Genomic DNA, 22,564 nt, shown 5'->3' on the forward strand with positions numbered 1-22,564 from the left:
GCTTTCCATATAAAACAAGAAAACAAAATTTTACCGAAGAAAAGACTAAAATAATTCTAGTAATAGAACATCCTAATTAATAATGGTGATTTACAAATCATCATTAAAAACAAAAGACATAATAATATAATAAACAAAATAAGAAAAAGATAAAACAAAACACCAAAAATTTCCCCAATAAAATTGTGCTACATAGTGGTGATTTATCATTTTTCCAAATAATCGTAATCTACTTAGACTTTCTCATTCTAGTAATGAAATAAGTTTAGATGAATAAATAAAAGAAAATTAAGGGTAAAGGAAAAAAAAGAAAATTAAGGGTAAAGGAAAAAAAAAAGAAGGGTAAAATAGATTTTATGTAGATATTTTTTGTAAAAATAAATATGTATCAAGTAATTTGAAATGATTAAAAAAATATATATAGATGGAGAAAAGAAGTTAATAGCTTATATTATGAATCAAATTTAGCTAACTACTTCCTCCCTTTCAAATTACCTGCAAACAATTGTATATAATAAAAAATTATAAAATTTTGATATTAATAATCTTTGCTTCGAGACAAATCAAACAATATTGCACTTGACTATGTTTTAACTCATAGATTTAAAATTAATTACAAATTAAGGATGAAAAGTAAATAGTGCAAATATTACTAATGTTGCGATTAATTTGAAATGAAGGAGGTACCTTATATCAAAATCTGCCACCGGTAGCACGTATGTTCCTCTTAGTTTATTAGGGTCTCCTAGTTTGGTACTTCTATTTTTTTATCATTAAATCATTATCTTGTGAATAAATTGTTTTTTTTTTACGGTGACGAGTGATTAAGTGAAATAAATCTAAACTATTAGAGAGAAACCTAATTAAATAAGTAATGTACCATAAAAATGCGATAGAGCCAAGAATTAAGGAAATTAAAGTTAAAAATTCGCTTTAAATTAAAGAAAGGAATGAAATTTAAACAAAAGAGATTAGAAAAGAGTGATTGAGTGAACTATGATGTAGTCAGATTTAATATAGTGAAGAATTGAAAAAAGGCAAAAGAGTGTACGCGTGCAAATTTAAAAATGGAAGAAAAGGGTACTTGTGGCCTGTGGGACTTGAAGAACCGACCTTATAGATAAAAAAAACAAGTAAAGAGTAAATAAATCATTTTTCAAAATATTATTGTCAACTAAGCTCCTTTTCAGTAAGTATATATTCATTTATCCCTTAAGAGTATAATATTTACGTAAATCTATGTGAGAGCTTTTAAGAATAAATATTGCAATTCTAATGAAACAAAAAGAGTATGTTCATATAATCATATTGAATATTGAGACAATAAACCTTATCATTTTCCTTAATCACTAAAAAGAAAATATATAATGTCATTAGATAATATACAATACATATTACATAATATACTCAATTTATATTTAGCATAAATATAGATGATCAATGAGTGGTATTGATTGGTCTCCTAAATAAAAATTCACGCGTTTTATTATATATTCCATTTATTCTACAAATTATTGACATTGACATTGACTAAAACAGGGGTAGTGGTATCCTGTTATTTATGCAATTGAGATTGAAGAGGAGGCTTTACAATTATTAGATCAAACCCACTCTTTATTTCTCTTCTTTTTGCTGGAAAAATATACTCCTATGGCTACTCAATCACTTGACATTCTAGAGAAACATTGGTCACGTGTAAGGAGAGAAGAGGGGACCGAGGCTTCCCGATTGTATCCGGACGGCTACTTGGAATTGAGGGAGGATCCAGCGGCGTGGATTCAACATTATCCCCAAGATCGTCTTCAGCTAGTGCGAAGATTGAAGTTGGATTATTTATTTGTTAAAGACGATGCGCAGGAGATCGGAGATTCCATTGGAGAGCTGAAACATCTCACCCACTTTTCTATTATATCGGCTAGATACCTCAAGTGTCTCCCTAACGTTATCACAAGGCTGCACAATTTGCAAGTTTTGAATATTTATTGTTGTGCTAATCTTCAAATATTACCAGCAAGTTTGGGTGAGTTGCATAACCTTACACATCTCTCTCTTTCTGATTGTGTGAATCTCCAAAAATTACCAGCAAGTTTGGGTGAGTTGCATAACCTTACACATCTCTCTCTTTCTGAATGTGTGAATCTCCAAAAATTACCAGCAAGTTTGGGTGAGTTGCATAACCTTACACATCTCTCTTTTACATTCTGTATTAATCTCCAAAAATTACCAGCAAGTTTGGGTGAGTTGCATAACCTTACACATCTCTCTCTTTCTAATTGTGTGAATCTCCAAAAATTACCAGCAAGTTTGGGTGAGTTGCATAACCTTACACATCTATCTCTTTCTAATTGTGTGAATCTCCAAAAATTACCAGCAAGTTTGGGTGAGTTGGATAACCTTACACATCTCTCTCTTACATTCTGTACTAATCTCCAAAAATTACCAGCAAGTTTGGGTGAGTTGGATAACCTTACACATCTCTCTCTTACATTCTGTACTAATCTCCAAAAATTACCAGCAAGTTTGGGTGAGTTGCATAACCTTACACATCTCTCTCTTTCTGAATGTGTGAATCTCCAAAAATTACCAGCAAGTTTGGGTGAGTTGCATAACCTTACACATTTCACTCTTTGTTATTGTGATTCTATCAAGTCCATTCCTAATATGAAAGTGGAGACTCTTTATTTTAAATCTTTGGAAGAAAATCACTTTCCTAGCTTTGGAAAACTAAGCAACCAAACATCAATCCTTGGACTTTCTCAAATTCCCATAAATTCGGATGGTATGTCTCGACTATTATTTCTTGACCTTCAGAATTCACAAATCAAGCACTTCTCTGTTCTCGGGAACATCAAAACTTTGCCCAAATTGCAAATACTGTTCCTGCCTGAGTGTTTCAGACTTGAAACATTGCCATTTGATTTGAATGATTCTCTCATCATTTCAATTGATAAAACACAATCACGCAAAACCTGGAAAGAACTGAAGACAGAGATGATGTGCTCATTCTCTGATCCACTTACTGGATGTGAGTATACTTGCTTTTCTACATAATTAATTACATTTGTTTACTACTCTCAGTATTTTGTCTTGTGTTTTTTTCAAAGTTTTGGTTTTTTTTTTTTGGTGTTTTTCAGTCTGAAAATTTCTTTACTACCAAAAGGTCTAATTAAGCTAATAGGGAACAACAACACTCAATTTCTCGTACTTAATACTTCTTCCCATTCATTTGAGTTGTCCCATTTGAGTTGGACACCCATATTAAAAAAGTGGGGGGACTATCTTAAATAGTTTAGGCATGTGATGTAGGAGTATTGGTAATGAAGTTGATTAAATACTAATTATTCCCTCCAATTTGAATAAATTTAAATTTAGAGGGAAAATTTAAAATTGTTAAATTACATAATTAAAATTACAAAATTTTCATAGCCATTAGTTAAATTACATAATTAAAAATTACAAAGTCTTCATAGCCATTAATTAAATTACATAATTAAAAATTACAAAGCATTTTCAGTCTTAAAATTTCTTTACTACCCAAGTCCAATTATGCTAACAGGGAACCTCAATACTCATTTTGTACGACTACAAGTACAACTACTTTTTAATGTGTACAAATATATTAGAATTTAAGAATAATTCTCAAACTCTAATATAGGTATGAAGTACTTTGATGAACTAATAACAATTTTAATGAAAAGACAATATTTAAAAGGAAATAAACAATGCAAAAATGACACAAGTATTTACAAAGTTCACTCAATGTAGGCTACAACTTCGGAATGTGTAGTATCTTTGTTTATTCTAAAATAATAGAGTTTTAACAACTTTTTTAATGAAGGATTACAATTAAGAGTAAGAGATTATAACTATGTGTTTAGGCTAAGGAGTTTGTGTTTGATGTGTTTGATGTGTTTGATTATTACAAATATGCATACGAGCTTTCTATTTATCGGGGTGATTGCATTAATGAGTATACATTAAGGCCTTGAGTTAATAGCATGATAATCAGCTCCAAGAACATGAATAGTCGAAAAACAACATCCTAGGCCTTCTACGAGCACCTTTTGCAGAGCCAGATTCTTGGACTTTTAAGCTTTTCCATTTAGTATATTAATTATACACTTAGCTATTACCATTAAGCCACATGTTTACATTGATTCTCATTCTTAAACACCACTTTAATATCATTTTAACACCTATTATAATTCACATCTTAATGTACTCTATAAAGACACATTACTCACCTGAAAAATTCTACATCACATATCAATGCATAAATTTTATTTATGCATTCAAGTCACAATTATTTGAACAACATTTGTTGATTTACTGATTCAAAGTTAGTGCTTTTTAAAAAGTGGATTGAAGTTTTTATGTTCTCCGCTAGTAATTTTTAGTGGTTAGAAATTCTTTTAGTCAATTGTTTTTATATTAAATTAAGGAAAATTTCACATAATGATCTCGAGTTTTTGGCTTTTTCACATGGTGGAGTAGTGACCCTAAGCTTCTAACTTATCTACTTGGTATCTAAAAAGTCAAAAATTTTGTCAAATTTATGTTATTTTTATCCATCATAACGAACTTTTTTTAAAGAAAAAGGTCCAATCATTGTTAACCGCACTTTTTCAAAAAGTTGCACGAAATAAGTACTTAATTTAACAAAGAATTTAACATTTTGTCTAAAATTAAAAGCGGGTCACATTTTAGATTAAAAAAGTATTTTTCTACCATATGGAAAATTGAAAAACTTAGTATTACCTTTAAGAGTCATTTGACATCTAATGAAAATCAACATATATGCATGCAAATACATAGTAATTGAGATCATATAACATTCTATATTAATATAAGTGTAATCGATGTAGATGATAGATGATATTTGACACCTTTACATATCATTAACAATATCAATAATAGAATCTTACAAATATTATTTTTGGAACCCAATTAGACATCTACGACATAAATTATTCTAATACAACTTTTAATGAGGGACTTTTTTGACCTGATATAGTTTTCATAAAAGAATTGAATTCGAGACAACTATATCATTAACAATATCAATAAAAAAATGTGATAAATAAATATTATTTTTGATTTTTGTTGATCAAATTAAGGTGAAAGAAACGACTATATCATCAGTAATATCAATTAAAAAAATCTTACAAATATTATTTTTGGAACCCAATTAGACATCTACGACATAAATTATTCTAATACACAATTTTTAGATAAATAAATATTAAATTGAATTAATTTTCATCTAAATGAATTATATGGAAAGTTCAAATGCATACTTTATTATTTGTGTAGTTAATACTATTTATTATAATCATTTATCATTTAATAATCATTTAATAAAATTAACCTATTTGTTTATTATACTTATACTAGAATAAAAATTAGTGATTAAAAACTAAAGTTTGGTACATGAATTAGATATATAAACTCATTGTTAAAAGTTGCTAATATAAGCATTGAAAAAAACTATGCGGTAATTTTTATTTTTTACGTTCTATGACACATTATTTTTTACGTTCTATGACACATTAAAGATTTGTACTTTGTACGGGCACATATACTAGTAATTGCAATTTTTGCGCTCTATTGGTTTATGAGGCCGAGGATTAGTGGCCTTGGCATTTTCTTTCTATATAAATTTATAAAAATATTACTAATTGGAGTACTTCTATCCGTATATTTTTATGAAGCAGCTCAGAATCCCTTCAATATATCTCCTGATGAATGCCTATTGCTGAATGAAGCTTCAATGCTATTGAATCGTAACTTTTATAAATCAGTGCGATTGCTGGACTTGTCAATATGCGAAGATGATGCTGAGAAGTTAAATTCCATAAAAGAGCTGTCACAGCTCACTCACCTCTATATCAAAGGAAGCAACATTGATCTCAAGTATCTTCCTAACACAATCACAAGACTCAGACATCTCTCCCTCCAAGATTGTGACTATGAGTCCTTTAGTGATTGCCTGGATATGCTAACCAACTTGGAATCTTTGGATCTAGATTTGTATGGAAATGAATTGCCAGAAAACATAGATGTTTCAGTTTTAGTCAGCCTTAGATGTCTCACCCTACGATATTGGGATATAGAGTCACTCCCTGATAGATTGGCAAAGCTTTCTAACTTGACAACTTTAGTTCTCCACCGCTGTTACTTTCTCAATTCACTGCCACCAGATATGAATCTTGTCAAACTCAAGCTTATTCATACCTTTATCCGCCCACTTCCTACAGGTCTACGCCACCTTGAAATTATATTATATGACTCTGAATGTGATTTTTTTGAATATTATGAAAATACTGATTTCAAGGAATTGGTCAACTTGGAAACACTCTCAATAACTTGTAACCGTACAAAGTTCCTGCCTAGCCTAGAAGGACTGTTAAATTTGCAAGAACTGCAACTTAAAGACTGTTTCAATCTAAGAAAAATGCCAAAAATGGGCAAATTGAGCAATGTGTGCACCATTGATATTAGCGGTACGAGAATCAAGACCCTGCCTGGTTGCATTACAAATTTACACAATTTGAAATACTTGATCCTCCCCAAGTGTTTCAAAAAAGAAAGCTTGCCACATAACTTTAAAAAAGAGCCCGTTGTAACTATTGATGACATACATGAAGCGTACTACAAGTATATGGGCTTCCATGATTATTATGAAACCTCTAGTGAAGACGACTATGAGAAAACATCTTACACTGAGGAGATAGTCAATGAAGAGGATACCACAATATCACAAGAGGGTCACAACACTGTGCAGACTCCATTGCATCAACTGCAGAATTTACCTGGTGATCAGACACCTGTTCTTGGAGGTTAGTTATATTTACATCACAATCATTTGTTATAAATAAGCTTTTCCGAATCACGTTCTCGTTATTTGAACCAGCTTCATCAGAATCTGGACAAGCGATTATCAACGACAAGGTGGCATCACCAAAGTCCATATATTTAGATAATCCCGAAGTCCCTCAGTTTCCTGAAGGTGTGTGCTTTTTCTTGAAGTGCCATTATATACATTTCAAGTCATTTTCACATGAAACCTGATGCAATCAACAATACTTTGATGCTAATAGTATACATCTATATTTGAAATTTGGTTGCTCGTGAGAACAGATCTAATGGGTGAATATAGCCGCCGTGTGCAAAATGTTACTTCAGGAAATGAAGTAAGGAGAGCACATATGCCTAACAATGAAAATTTGATTTTACCCCAAACAGAAACATTGTCTACATACAAAGGCATTTCGATTGATACTGCTAATAAAGTTGAAGGTATAATTCCATTCTGTACATCTATCACTTTCTAAATATCAAGCCTCATTAAAAGGATTGCCAATGCTTTGCGCGGGTGTAAAGTTTTTTTTTGTTAATACAGGACATCATTCTCATGGAAGAAACACTGCAATATGCGAAGATAGCCAGCATGCACTTCACAGTTTACAAAACCAGCAGACCGAACTCGTAAGTTCTAGAAACATAGATGTTTTTAGCTAACTCTGTTAATGGCTTACTTGCACATTGTGTTGGAAATAATAATAATTGCTTTTGGAAATTGGCTAGAATAACAACCATCAAAGTGATGATAAGAAGGTTAATACACAAAAGAAAGACATTCCGCGTGAGAAGATACAATCACTGATTTCCTTAAACATGACGATTGAAGAGGCTGCAAATGATCTTGGTGGTATAGAACTACCCTAATTTATGATTGTAATTATTTGTTATTTTTCGACATGTGCTTCATAGCTTTCTCTCTTTTCTTAATCAATAATCTTATTTGATGCTAATTTCAGTTGGAAAGTCTACATTGAAGCGCAGACTGGAAGACCATGGCATAAAGTGGCCACGACGCAACACAAAGATTTGTAAGGATGCAAAAACGACAAAAGACGATGTTGAACCGTCTTCGAGAAAATGTTCCTCACAGTTCAATTTGGTGAATCCTAATAATCTAAGAGACCAGAAACTTGAAGTTGGAGTAAACCAACTTGCAGCATTGCCAAATAATGTACCATTTGAGTCTAATGTTGTTAATCACTCATCCAATCCCACCTTAACAACAAGAAAAGTAGAATCGTCCAGTACTCGATTGAAGAGCACAGGTATTTCGATTTACGTGATAGTTTGTCTTACATCGATAAATTAAAGATGGTCTGCACAATTTATGTTGCGCGACAGCGAAAGCAGGATCGATGAATAATAATAAAACAATAAAGAAATTCAAAAAATAAGAAAATGACACAAGAGATTTAACGTGGTTCACTATCAATGTGATAGCTACGCCCACCAGCACCAAGATCGAATAATTTCATTATAAACGCAAAGATTACAAGATGAATTAAATTCCGATCACACTATGCAATGGCTCTCTTGTGATCTCTCTATATGCTTGTGATAAACCTTAACCCTAATAATTGGAGAGTATTTATATTAAACACCAAAGGAAAAGAAATTAAGGCTTAAATAAAATAATTAACCGGCCCCAAAAACGTGAAGAAACTGCTTGTCTTCGATCCCGTAACCGTAGCCGAGTCGGCTGCAGCAGCTCCACACAAAAATGCCGAGTCATCGAAACTTGCTGGAAAAAAACGTGATTTTGGCAGACTCCAACCGCCGAGTCGGCGGTCCTTCCTCTTCCACGAAAGCCAACTCGGCTAAAGTCTTTGGAAAAATCTATCATTTGCTTCATTCATAGCCGACTCGTCTTCAACCTTGGGCCACCAAAAGCCGACTAGGCTTTTGCTACTAGAACGTTCATGACTTCCATCTTCATGATTCATCTTAAACCCATGGCAACTTACTTAGTTTGGGTCACCATTAACAACAATCTCCACTTTGACGAAAACTCGTATTCAGCAAACAATCTCATCAACACATATTGAACATATCTCAAGCCAAAATATGATGCACATGCATAAGCCGTACATCCCGATAAGTCTTCAACCAATACCCATCCCGACAAGTCTTCACCCAAGACCCATCACGTACTGGTCACCAAGTTCCGGGCAAGCTCCACCTTAAGGCCAACATGCCTACAACAGGAGCTCCCAAACACCGCCCCTAAGGGCCTACTACATCACATAGTAATCAATAATTAGCAAGTCTAAGCAATGTTTAAACTTATTAAATGGAACATACTTAGTAAAGAAATCAGCTGGGTTGTCAGCGGTCCCGATCTTTTTTACCTTTACCCTCTTGTCAGTACGCAAGAATGATTCTTGACATCAATTTATGTCATTGAGCCCTTACTCCCAAAGTTATATGGTTTTGGAAAGTTATCTCCTTGTCTTATAAAGTGTGTGCACCTTACATTTGACAATAATTCCAGCTCATCCACTTTACAATTTACAATTTACATGTTAATGTTAAGTACCTTATTTACTGCTTTTTGTTATACTTACCTTTTTTGCAGCACCGTATGCTCCAGCGATTAATAAGATGACACTAGATTGTTTTAAATATATGAATTACCTTCCGGCAATCATGCAACCATTCCTTGAAGGTTGGTTAAACGTGAATGCAGATGGAAATTGTGGGTTTCGAGTAGTGGCTGATGCATTTCATGGTGGCGAAGATAATTGGGCTCATGCTCGCCGGTCAATGCACAATGCGCTTGGTTTAGATACAATCTATAAGAGATTATATGGAGGCGAACAAGAGGTGAGAGAAGCAATGAATCGTATATTGTGGCATAATAATGTTGAAAGTGCACCACCAGAGCACTGGATGACGAGTATCCAAGATTTGTTTGTCATTGCCACGTTCTACAATTGTGTGGTGATTTATTTTAGCTTCGGAGCAACAACTGCTTTCCATACTATTCTTCCACTAAGAGCTCTCTCAGGCATACAAAGACCTTATGGTGAGTTGGCTATTGCTCATTGTGGTACTCCTCCGCATTATATTAGAGTGTTCTTGTTGAAAGATGCGCCGTTGCCACCTGTAGCGAGCTATTGGCATAAAATGTGTGATCAAAGTGTTAGAGGATGGGATGAAAATTATGCTGCGCGACTGGTATTTTGGGAGAAAACTCTCAATATCGGGACTCGTAATGGCCAAATTTGACTAAGGTTTCTTAAACATATAAAAGATAAAATATATCTACGTGAGACTACGTTAGATTATTCATTTTAATATATATTTTTTTATTCTATATTTTAAATTTATATGATATGTATTTAGAGATATGAGACTAATTAAAATATATTTTGAAAATTGTACAAAAGTAAACTCGAAGAAAAAAAAATTTTGCTTTTCGAGTACTCCATGTTGATGATTGGTGACTCGAATCGAGTCTTGATCGTGGTTGTAGATGAATTTAAGAAGAGCGAGTGAAGATATGGGTCAAAGGCTAGGCAACGACTCGTCGCTTCTGGAGTAGAGAAAGCGACGAGTCGTGGCTTCCTCTCTGAAGTCGCATTTTTTGGTTAGAAACTTTGTCACGAGTCGTGGCTTTTTTGGAGACGACTCGTCGCTTTTGACGGTTATGCGTTTTGTCTTATTTTCACGTGGGTTTTTGACGGTTATTTGAGTTTCTTGGAGCCCAAGTATCTTTTAGTTAGGTTTTAGTATATATATCTCCTTCTATTAATGCTAGGGTTTGATGATTCACAAATTAAGAGAGATCACAAGAGAGTCATTATTATTTGTGAGTGTGATCGTAATTCATCTTGCAAATTCTTTGCGATCATAGTGAAATTATTTGATCTCGATGCCGGTTGATGTAGCTACAACATTGATAGTGAACCACGTTAAATCTCTTGTGTCATTTTCTAATTATTTTGTTTAAATTCATTTATTGTTTTATTATTGTTCGTCGATCTTGCTTTTGCTGTCGCATAGGGAGGTGACAAGGCTAATTACAAAAATTCTTTCACATTGTTTTAGGAATAGTTCAAAATTACTTAATTTGGACGAGCTATATTGTTAAGTTAGATTAGGAAAATTAATTTTGAGGTTAAACAATGTAACCGTCAGTTTAATGGATTAAAGCAAATGCCCACAAATTGCTATGAAATTAGAAGCAGTAAACAGCAAGCAGCAGGCCCACCAGCAACTTTAATAATTAAAGCAATTTTACAGTCTCTCAGGAGATTAGCTCCTTGGGAATATCTAAAGTCTCAAGCAGAATGTGCATTGGGCTTACGACCAGTGAGCTTCTTTCTCGACCCACGACTAACAATTCGCGGGACTGGCCATTATTCGCAATCCGCAAAGGCCATTAACGCGATTTTCCAATTTTGCTTTATTTTCTTATCTTTTTTGACATGATTTTTACGGTATTGTTTTTAATAGCTATATAACATTACTATTTTATAGTCTTTTTGACTCCACTATTTTCATAATACTTGTAATTATATTCTATGAAATTAAACTTTAGTACAATTAGCATACTTATAATTATATTTAAATTTTTATTAATAAATAGACATTAAGAATTTTATTAATAAATAGATATTTATAAATATCTAATCAAATTGTACGAACGCAAACTCTTTTCACCTTCCCTAGCCTCTCCTTTCCCACATCGTATCCTTCTCCTTTACCATTGTTCTTCTTTTCCTTCTTTCCTAATTTTTCTTAACCCTCACCATTTTTCTTTGTTTCCTTATCTTTCATGTTCTTCCATTAAGAATTCATTAAGGTTGATTTTAATTTTCACACCATCTCCCTTGCTGATTTTTTCTTTGTAAATTTGTGCTTTCTCGGTCAAAGGGGATTTTAGGTTTGATTTTGTTCTCGCCATTTCCCTTGTCAATTTTGTTCACGCCATTTCAATTCATTAACGTTAATGTTAGGGTTTATTTAGGGTTGATCCATTTTTATATCTGGAATTTTAGCCTTTTGATCTTGTTGGGTATTACTTATTTTGATGAGTGGAAGATCTGTAAAAGATTGCAGCTTTTTCTCATTCAAAGGGAACATGGGTTCACATTTTTGCAATGGTAAGGTTTGTATTCAACCAATTTTTCTTCCATGTTTAAATGAAAGACAAGTAGAAAGCTTTTTCTCACTAAAACAGCCTTTTTGCAGTGGAAATGGGTTCATATTTTGTATTCAACCAGCTTCTTCTCACTAAAACAAAAATGCTGACAAGGAGAAAGCTTAGAAGTACAAGGTATATTTGAAGTTATTGCTTTCCATTTGATCAAGTAGTTTAATTTATATTGATTTCAGTTGGGTTTAGGGATCAAAGTTTAATCTTATAGTCATGAGAATGAGTTTTAAGATTTTGTTATACAATTGTAAGTTTACTGTAGGATTACTAGAAAGCTTTCACTTGTAGTTTGACATAATCATAATGCCGGATCATAATCAAATAAGTTGGATTGTGTTAAACAAATTGTGCATACTTGAAATGCTGGATCACCAAGTGCACTAATCTGAGAGTAAATAAGTAAGATTTTGCTATATAATCATAATTAATGTCATTCTCCCCTCAATAAAGCTTTCACTTGATTTTGATATAATCATAATAAAACATATAAAGGTGTTGGCTTTTGTGATGGAATTCAAGAATTCATCTTCCCGTATTCAGTTTCAACAACAAGAAGATGAAGGATTGAAAATATTACTTGTAATTGATGTTTCAATCTCCTTCTTGAATAAATTACTTTATCTTCTTCCAATGATGTACTAACACCATTTTGTCAGACAGGGGTAGTCAAAATTCTCTAATGTTGTAAAAATCTATCTATTATCCAAACGGGTTGTCAGGTAACTTCGATGAAATAAAAGTTCTCTCTTCATAGAAACGCAAACTCAAACATTCAATCCAACAAATAGAATTGAATTAGACTAAGGATATGCTTGGATTGAGAGTAAATATTAAAAAAAGTAAAAATCAAAGTAGGAAGACAAAGGTAATTAGAAATGAAACTAATATAATTTTACTGTTGGAGAGGGGAAAGAATTAGTTGCAAAGTAATGAGAAAGGGATATAATAGCAACTAATTTCTTCTTTGTGGAGTAAAAATTTCCTCCAAATAAGGAAAATCATCCTCCTTTTTTATTTATTATTTTAATTTACTCTTATTTTACTTAAAAATTCGCTTTAAATTAAAGAAAGGAATGAAAGTTAAACAAAAGAGATTAGAGAAGAGTGATTGAGTGAAGTATGATGTAGTCAGATTTAATATAGTGAAGAATTGAAAAAAGGCAAAAGAGTGTACGCGTGCAAATTTAAACATGGAAGAAACAAGGGTACTTGTGGCCTTTGGGACTTGAACAACCGACCTATGTATAAAAAAACAAGTAAAGAGTAAATAAATCATTTTTCAAAATATTATTGTCAACTAAGCTCCTTTTCACTAAGTATATACTCATCTATCCCTTGAGAGTTGAGAGTGTAGCATTTACGTAAATCTATGTGAAAGCTTTTTACAGTAAATATTGCAATTCTAATGAAGCTTAAGGAGTATGTTCATATAATCATACTCCCTCCTATTCAGCTTAAATGTTCCATTTGACTTTTCACGCTTGTCGGGGCAATATTTTAACCCTTAATATCTTAAATTATTCTTAATTAAAAATTATAAAAAGTTAATATTAATAATCCTTGTATTGAAATGAATCAAACAAGATCCTACATGATTATGTTTTAACTTATAAATTAAGAGTAAAATACAAATTAAGAGTGATAAGTGAATAGTGCTAAAAAGAAAACCTTATTATTTAGCTGGATAGATCCTACATGACATTTAGGCTGAATAGAAGGTAGTATTTAATATTGATACAAGTAAACCTTATTATTTTTCATTAGTCACTAAAAAGAAAATATATAATGTCATCAGTTTTTATTTTCTTTGTTTAGATGGTAGATAACATAAATAGATGATAAATGTGTGGTACTGGTTGGTCTCCTAAATAGAAATTCACGCATTTTGATACGTATTCCCTTTATTTCACAAATTATTTTATCTAACATTTTTTTAAAATTCGTGCTATTAAATTTATTATTTTTTTATTTTTGAGAATATCCATTACTTTTTATTTGATTTTAATTGGCTTTTTAAATTATCTACTTTTTGGTTTCCTACAATTAATATAGCACAAAATTTCGTGGGACAAAAAAGAAATTATATTAGTATGACTGAAAATTGTGTTGGGGACTTGGGGTCATGTCATGTATAGTAGTGATGGCCAGCTGGGGATAGTTGACTATTGACATTGACTAAAACAGGGGGAGTGGTATCCTGTTATTTATGCAATTGAGATTGGAGAGGAGGCTTTACAATTATTAGATCAAACCCACTCTCTCTTTCTCTTCTTCTCATCTTATGGATTCTCGATCACTTGACATTCTAGAGAAAAAGTGGTCACGTGTAAGGATAAAAGAGGGGACCGAAGCTTCCCGATTGTATCCAGACGGCTACTTGGAATTGAGGGAGGATCCAGTGCCGTGGATTCGACTTAATCCCAATGTTCTTCAGCGAGTGCGAAGATTGAATTTGAATTTACCTTATAAAGACGATGTGGAGGAGGTTGGAGATTCTATTGGAGAGCTGACATATCTCACCCACTTCTTTATCCGATGGGCTAGATCCCTCAAGTGTCTGCCCAATTTGCACGTTTTGGAAATTCGTCATTGTTATAATCTTCAAGAATTACTAGGAAGCTTGGGTGGATTGCATAGCCTTACATATCTATCTCTTTATAATTGTTATGATCTCCGGGCATTACTGGCAAGCTTGGGTGAGTTGCTTAGCCTAACACATCTCTCACTAGGACGGTGTTATAATCTCCAAGCATTACCGACAAGCTTGGGTGAGTTGCGCAGCCTAACACATCTCTCACTTGAAGGGTGTTATAATCTCCAAGCATTACCGGCAAGCTTGGGTGAGTTGCGCAGCCTAACACATCTCTCACTTGAAGGGTGTTATAATCTCCAAGCATTACCGGCAAGCTTAGGTGAGTTGCGCAGCCTAACACATCTCTCACTTGGAGGGTGTTATAATCTCCAAGCATTACCGGCAAGCTTGGGTGAGTTGCGCAGCCTAACACATCTCACTCTTGATAGTTGTAAAAATCTCCGGGCATTACCGGCAAGCTTGGGTGAGTTGCGCAGCCTAACACATCTCTCACTTAGATGGTTTTATAATCTCCAAACATTATCGGCAAGCTTGGGTGAGTTGCGCAGCCTAACACATCTCTCACTTACATGGTGTCCTAATCTCCAAGCATTACCGGCAAGCTTGGGTGAGTTGCATAGCCTTATACATTTCACTCTTTGTTATTGTGATTCTATCAAGTCTATTCCTAATATGAAAGTGGAGACTCTTTATTTTGAATCTATGAAAGAAAACCACTTTCCTAGCTTTGGAAAACTAAGCAACCAAACATCAATCCTTGGACTTTCTCAAATTCCCATAAATTCGGATGGCATGCCTCCACTATTATTTCTTGACCTTCGGTATTCACAAATCAAGCACTTCTCGGTTCTCGGGAACATCAAAACTTTGCCCAAATTGCAAATACTGTCCCTGCCTGAGTGTTTCAGACTTGAAACATTGCCATTTGATTTGAATGATTCTCTCATCATTTCAATTGATAAAACACACACACGCAAAACCTGGAAAGAACTGAAGACAGAGATGATGTGCTCATTCTCTGCTCCACTTACTGGATGTGAGTATACTTGCTTTTCTACATAATGAATTACATTTATTTACTACTCTCAGTATTCTGTTTTTGTTTTTTTTTTTATCAAAGCTTTTTTTCTTTTTTTTTTTTTTGTTTTGCATTTTCAGTCTTAAAATTTCTCTACTACCCAAGTCCAAAAGGTCCAATTATGCTAACAGAGAACCTCAATACTCATTTTGTAGGACTACAAGTACAACTACTTTTTAATGTGTACAAATATATTAGAATTTAAGAAACAATTCTCAAACTGTAATATCACCAAGATTGAAGGTATGAAAAGACAATATTTAAAAGGAAATAAACAATGCAAAAATGACACAAGTATTTACAAAGTTCACTCAATATAGGCTACGCACACGCTTTCTATTTATCGGGGTGATTGCATTAATGAGCATACACTATTAAGGCCTTGAGTTAATAGCTTGATAATCAGCTCCAAGGACATGAATAGTCGAAAAACAACATCCTAGGCCTTCTATGAGCACCTTTTGCAGAGCCAGATTCTTGGACTTTTAAGCTTTTTCATTAAGTACATTAATTATACACTTAGCTATTACCATTAAGCCACATGTTTACATTGATTCTCATTCTTAAACACCACTTTAACATCATTTTAACACCTATTATAATTCACATCTTGATGTACTCCATGAAGACACATTTAACCATCACACTGTAAATTACACTTAACTCACCCGAAAAATTCCACATGGTGGAGTGGTGACCCCTAGCTTCTAACTTATCTACTTGGTATCCAAAAAGTCAAAAATTTTGTCAAATTTACATTATTTTTATCCATCATAACGACCTTTTTTTAAAGAAAAATGTCCGAACACTGTTAACCGCACTTTTTTAAAAAGTTGTACGAAATAAGTACTTAATTTAACGAAGAATTTAACATTTTGTCTAAAGTTAAAAGCTACAGGTCACCATATAGATTAAAAAAGTATTTTTCTACCATATTGAAAATTGAAAAACTTAGTATTACCTTTAAGAGTCATTTGACATCTAATGAAAATCAACATATATGCATGAAAACACATAGTAATTGAGATCATATAACATTCAATATTAATATAAGTATAATCGATGTAGATGATATTTGACACTTTTACATATCTTTTTCACATTGTTGTTTGATACAACTTTCAATGAGGGACTTTTTTGACCTGATATAGTTTTCATATAAGAATTGAATTCGAGACAACTATATCATTAACAATATCAATAAAAAAATGTAGATAAATAAATAGTATTTTTGATTTTTGTTGATCAAATTAAGGTGAAAGAAACGACTATATCATTAATAATATCAATTAAAAAAATCTTACAAATATTATTTTTGGAACCCAATTAGGCATCTACGACATAAATTATTTTAATGCACAATTTTTAGATAAATAAATATTAAATTGAATTAATTTTCATCTAAATAAATTATATGGAAAGTTCAAATGCATACTTTATTATTTGTTTAGTTAATACTATTTAGTATAATCATTTATCATTTAATTATTCATTTAATAAAATTAACCTATTTGTTTATTATACTTATACTAGAATAAAAATTAGTGATTAAAAACTAAAGTTTGGTGTACGGATTAGATATATAAAGTCATTGTTAAAAGTTGCTAATATAAGCATTAAAAAAAAACTAATTGGAGTACTTCTATCCGTATATTTTTATGAAGCAGCTCAGAATCCCTTCAATATATCTCCTGATGAATGCCTATTGCTGAATGAAGCTTCAATGCTATTGAATCGTAACTTTTATAAATCAGTGCGATTGCTGGACTTGTCAATATGCGAAGATGATGCTGAGAAGTTAAATTCCATAAAAGAGCTGTCACAGCTCACTCACCTCTATATCAAAGGAAGCAACATTGATCTCAAGTATCTTCCTAACACAATCACAAGACTCAGACATCTCTCCCTCCAAGATTGTGACTATGAGTCCTTTAGTGATTGCCTGGATATGCTAACCAACTTGGAATCTTTGGATCTAGATTTGTATGGAAATGAATTGCCAGAAAACATAGATGTTTCAGTTTTAGTCAGCCTTAGATGTCTCACCCTACGATATTGGGATATAGAGTCACTCCCTGATAGATTGGCAAAGCTTTCTAACTTGACAACTTTAGTTCTCCACCGCTGTTACTTTCTCAATTCACTGCCACCAGATATGAATCTTGTCAAACTCAAGCTTATTCATACCTTTATCCGCCCACTTCCTACAGGTCTACGCCACCTTGAAATTATATTATATGACTCTGAATGTGATTTTTTTGAATATTATGAAAATACTGATTTCAAGGAATTGGTCAACTTGGAAACACTCTCAATAACTTGTAACCGTACAAAGTTCCTGCCTAGCCTAGAAGGACTGTTAAATTTGCAAGAACTGCAACTTAAAGACTGTTTCAATCTAAGAAAAATGCCAAAAATGGGCAAATTGAGCAATGTGTGCACCATTGATATTAGCGGTACGAGAATCAAGACCCTGCCTGGTTGCATTACAAATTTACACAATTTGAAATACTTGATCCTCCCCAAGTGTTTCAAAAAAGAAAGCTTGCCACATAACTTTAAAAAAGAGCCCGTTGTAACTATTGATGACATACATGAAGCGTACTACAAGTATATGGGCGTCCATGATTCTTATTATGAAACCTCTAGTGAAGACGACTATGAGAAAACATCTTACACTGAGGAGATAGTCAATGAAGAGGATACCACAATATCACAAGAGGGTCACAACACTGTGCAGACTCCATTGCATCAACTGCAGAATTTACCTAGTGATCAGACACCTGTTCTTGGAGGTTAGTTATATTTACATCACAATCATTTGTTATAAATAAGCTTTTCCGACTTAAGTTCTCGTCGATATTTGAACCAGCTTCATCAGAATTTGGACAAGCGATCATCAACAACGAGGTGGCATTACCACACTGCATATTTTCAATTGAACCCCAAGTCATTCACCTTCCTGCAGGTGTGTGCTTTTGCTTCAAGTGCCATTATATACATTTCAAGTCATTTTCACATGAAACCTGATACAATCAAACGATACTTTGATGCTAATAGTATACATCTATATTTGAAATTTGGTTGCTCGTGAGAACAGATCTAATGTGTGAATATAGCCGCCATGTGCAAAATGTTACTTCAGGAAATGAAGTATGGAGAGCACATATGCCTAACAATGAAAATTTTATTTTACCCCAAACAGAAATATTGTCTGCATACAACTGCTTTTCGATTGATACTGCTAATAAAGTTGAAGGTATAATTCCATTCTGTACATCTATCACTTTCTAGATATCAAGCCTCATTAAAAGGATACCCTATGCTTTGTGCCGGTGTAAAGTTTTTTTTTTTGTTAATACAGGACATCATTCTCATGGAAGAAACACTGCAATATGCGAAGATAGCCAGCATGCACTTCACAGTTTACAAAACCAGCAGACTGAACTCGTAAGTTCTAGAAACATAGATTTTTTAGCTAACTCTGTTAATGGCTTACTTGCACATTGTGTTGGAAATAAAAATAATTGCTTTTGGAAATTGGCTAGAATAAGAACCATCAAAGTGATGATAAAAAGGTTAATACACAAAAGAAAGACATTCCGCGTGAGAAGATACAATCACTGATGTCCTTAAACATGACGATTGTAGAGGCTGCAAATGATCTTGGTGGTATAGAACTACCCTAATTTATGATTGTAATTATTTGTTATTTTCCGACATGTGCTTCATAGCTTTCTCTCTTTTCTTAATCAATAATCTTATTTGATGCTAATTTCAGTTTCAAGGTCTACATTGAAGCGCAGACTGGCAGACCTTAATATAAAGTGGCCACGAAGCAACAAAAAGATTTGTAAGGATGCAAAAACGACAAAAGATGATGTTGAACCGTCTTGGAGAAAATGTTCCTCACAGTTCAATTTGGTGAATCCTATTAATCTAAGAGACCAGAAACTTGAAGATGGTGTAAACCAACTTGCAGCATTGCCAAATAATGTACCATTTGAGTCTAATGTTGTTAATCACTCATCCAATCCCACCTTAACAACAAGAATAGTTCAAGAGTGCCCAACGACAACTCAAGGCAATATGGATGATAATCAGCAAGACCAAGAGATTGCAGTTGAACCACCACATGAAAACTCAAGCACCTTTGTTGTGAAGGCTACTTGTAATGGACATACAGGAAGGATTAACTTCTGTTTAACCAAGAGTATTGACCAACTAAAGGAAGAGGTAAGGAACAAGTTAGAGCTTGAAGAGGATAATTTTTTTATGGAGTATGAGGATGAGGAGCAAGAATGGGTGATAGTGAATAGCATTTCGGACCTAAAGCATGCGGCCTTGTTTCATTCTAAGTCGTCTTCTAGGCGAAATGTTAGATTGAGAATCATTCCCAAGAAAAGTTGCTATTCAACATCAATGACAACGCCTATGTCACAAGTCATCCATGACAATTTTCAATCTGATACTCACCTAAGAGGAAAAGTAGAATCGTCCAGTACTCAATTGAAGAGCACAGGTATTTCGATTTACGTGATAGTTTGTCAAACATCGATAAATTAAAGATGGTCTGCACAATTTATGTTGCGCGACAGCGGAAGCAGAATCGATGAACAATAATAAAACAATAAAGAAATTCAATGCAAACAATAAGAAAATGACACAAGAGATTTAACGTAGTTCACTATCAATGTGATAGCTACGCCCACCAGCACCGAGATCGAATAATTTAACTATGAACGCAAAAATTACAAGATGAATCAAATTCCGATCACAGTATACAATGGCTCTCAAGTGATTTCTCTATATTAACCTTAACCCTAATAATTGGAGAGTATTTATATTAAACACCAAAGGAAAAGAAATTAAGGCTTAAATAAAATAATTAACAGGCCCCAAAAACGTGAAGAAACTGCTTGTCTTCGATCCCGTAACCGCTGCCGAGTCGGCTGCAGTAGCTCCACACAAAAATGCTGAGTCATCGAAACGTGATTTTGGCAGACTCCACCGCCGAGTCGGCGGTCCTTCCTCTTCCACGAAAGCCGACTCGGCTAAAGTCTCTGGAAAAATCTATCATTTGCTTCATTCATACCCGACTCGTCTTCAACCTTGGGCCACCAAAGGCCGACTAGGCTTTTGCTACTTGAACGTTCATGACTTCCATCTTCATGATTCATCTTAAACCCATGGCAACTTACTTAGTTTGAGTCACCATTAACAACATTCTCCACCTTGACGAAAACTCGTATTCAGCAAACGATCTCATCAACACATATTGAACATATCTCAAGCCAAAATTCGATGCACATGCATAAGCCGTACATCCCGATAAGTCTTCAACCAATACTCATCCCCACAAGTCTTCACCCAAGACCCATCACGTACTGGTCACCAAGTAAAACAACTCATAATGCTCCACCTACATCACAAGTTCCGGGCAAGCTCCACCTTAAGGCCAACATGCCTACAACAGGAGCTCCCAAACACCGCCCCTAAGGGCCTACTACATCACATAGTAATCAATATTTAGCAAGTCTAAGCAATGTTTAAACTTATTAAATGGAATACACGAGAATGATACTTGACATCAATTTATATGTCATTGAGCCCTTACTCCCAAAGTTATATGGTTTTGGAATGTTATCTTCTTGTCTTATAAAGTGTATGCACCTTACACTTGACAATAATTCCAGCTTATCTATTTTACAATTTACAATTTACATGTTAATGTTAAGTACCTTATTTGGGGTTTATATTTACTGCTTTTTGTTATACTTACCTTTTTTGCAGCACCGTATGCTCCAGCGATTAATAAGATGATGACACTAGATTGTTTTCAATATATGAATTACCTTCCGGCAATCATGCATCCATTCCTTGAAGGTTGGTTAAACGTGAATGCAGATGGAAATTGTGGGTTTCGAGTAGTGGCTGATGCATTTCATGGTGGCGAAGATAATTGGGCTCATGCTCGCCGGTCAATGTACAATGCGCTTGGTTTAGATACAATCTATGTGAGATTATATGGAGGCCAACAAGAGGTGAGAGAAGCAATGAATCGTATATTGTGGGATAATAGTGTTGAAAGTGCACCACCGGAGCACTGGATGACGAGTATCCAAGATTTGTTTGTCATTGCCACTTTCTACAATTGTGTGGTGATTTATTTTAGCTTCGGAGCAACACCTGCTTTCCATACTATTCTTCCACTAAGAGCTCTCCCAGGCATACAAAGACCTTATGGTGAGTTGGCTATTGCTCATTGTGGTACTCATCATCCGCATTATATTAGAGTGTTCTTGCTGAAAGATGCGCCGTTACCACCAATAGCAAACTATTGGGGTAAATATCGCGATCCAAGTGTTGAAGGATGGGTTGAAAATTATTCTACGCGATTGGTATTTTGGGAAAAAACTGTTGATATGGAACTCAAGATGCCCAAATCTTATTAAGGTTTTTGATACTTCAAACTACGTGACATTTTTATAATGTGTATTTAAAGATATTAAAACTCAAAAAATTTAAGTTGAAAATTATACAAAAAGTAAATAGAAAGAAAAAAAAACAAAAGGAGTATGAATTTTTTACCCTTTGTTTAAAGAAAAAATAAATTCAAGCAAATTTTCTTTATGCCTTTGAGTACTCCATATCTTTTATTAGTCGGGTGAGATCGCTAATTATAAAAATTCTTTCACTTGTTTTTTAAGGAATAGTTCAAAATTACTCTATTCGAACGATTTATTTTGTTTAAGTTTTTCTTAGATAAAAACTGCATTTTATTTTTACTAAAAGTGATAAGAATTAAGAGAAAGGTTGACTTTTAAAGCTAACCATTACAATTATATAACTTTATCCATTTATTATT

General features: G+C 33.5%; 2 protein-coding genes across 10 annotated transcripts; both read left to right on the top strand.

The window, feature by feature from the left end:
* Window positions 1-1,527: 1,527 nt before the first annotated feature.
* Window positions 1,528-10,161, top strand: LOC130800777 (uncharacterized). Of its 2 annotated transcripts, none has more exons than XM_057664443.1 (8): window positions 1,528-3,025; window positions 5,715-6,839; window positions 6,914-7,009; window positions 7,141-7,299; window positions 7,403-7,488; window positions 7,588-7,711; window positions 7,821-8,129; window positions 9,440-10,161. In XM_057664443.1, the coding sequence occupies exons 1-8, from the start codon at window positions 1,651-1,653 to the stop codon at window positions 10,090-10,092; spliced, it is 3,927 nt and encodes a 1,308-aa protein (XP_057520426.1). In that variant the 5' UTR covers window positions 1,528-1,650; the 3' UTR covers window positions 10,093-10,161. The 2 variants fall into 2 exon arrangements, with proteins under 2 accessions (XP_057520426.1, XP_057520425.1); XM_057664442.1 differs by having other exon boundaries at window positions 1,545-3,025; window positions 5,712-6,839.
* Window positions 10,162-11,511: 1,350 nt separating this feature from the next.
* On the top strand, window positions 11,512-22,320 carry LOC130800776 (uncharacterized). Of its 8 annotated transcripts, none has more exons than XM_057664434.1 (10): window positions 11,512-11,972; window positions 12,061-12,145; window positions 14,210-15,654; window positions 17,361-18,491; window positions 18,569-18,664; window positions 18,797-18,955; window positions 19,061-19,146; window positions 19,245-19,368; window positions 19,478-20,218; window positions 21,490-22,320. In XM_057664434.1, the coding sequence occupies exons 3-10, from the start codon at window positions 14,307-14,309 to the stop codon at window positions 22,149-22,151; spliced, it is 4,347 nt and encodes a 1,448-aa protein (XP_057520417.1). In that variant the 5' UTR covers window positions 11,512-11,972; window positions 12,061-12,145; window positions 14,210-14,306; the 3' UTR covers window positions 22,152-22,320. The 8 variants fall into 8 exon arrangements, with proteins under 8 accessions (XP_057520417.1, XP_057520420.1, XP_057520419.1 ...); XM_057664437.1 differs by having other exon boundaries at window positions 18,902-18,955; XM_057664436.1 differs by having other exon boundaries at window positions 17,364-18,491.
* Window positions 22,321-22,564: the final 244 nt, after the last annotated feature.

The sequence above is a fragment of the Amaranthus tricolor genome, chromosome 15 (assembly GCF_026212465.1).
Source record: "Amaranthus tricolor cultivar Red isolate AtriRed21 chromosome 15, ASM2621246v1, whole genome shotgun sequence".
Lineage (NCBI taxonomy): Eukaryota > Viridiplantae > Streptophyta > Magnoliopsida > Caryophyllales > Amaranthaceae > Amaranthus > Amaranthus tricolor.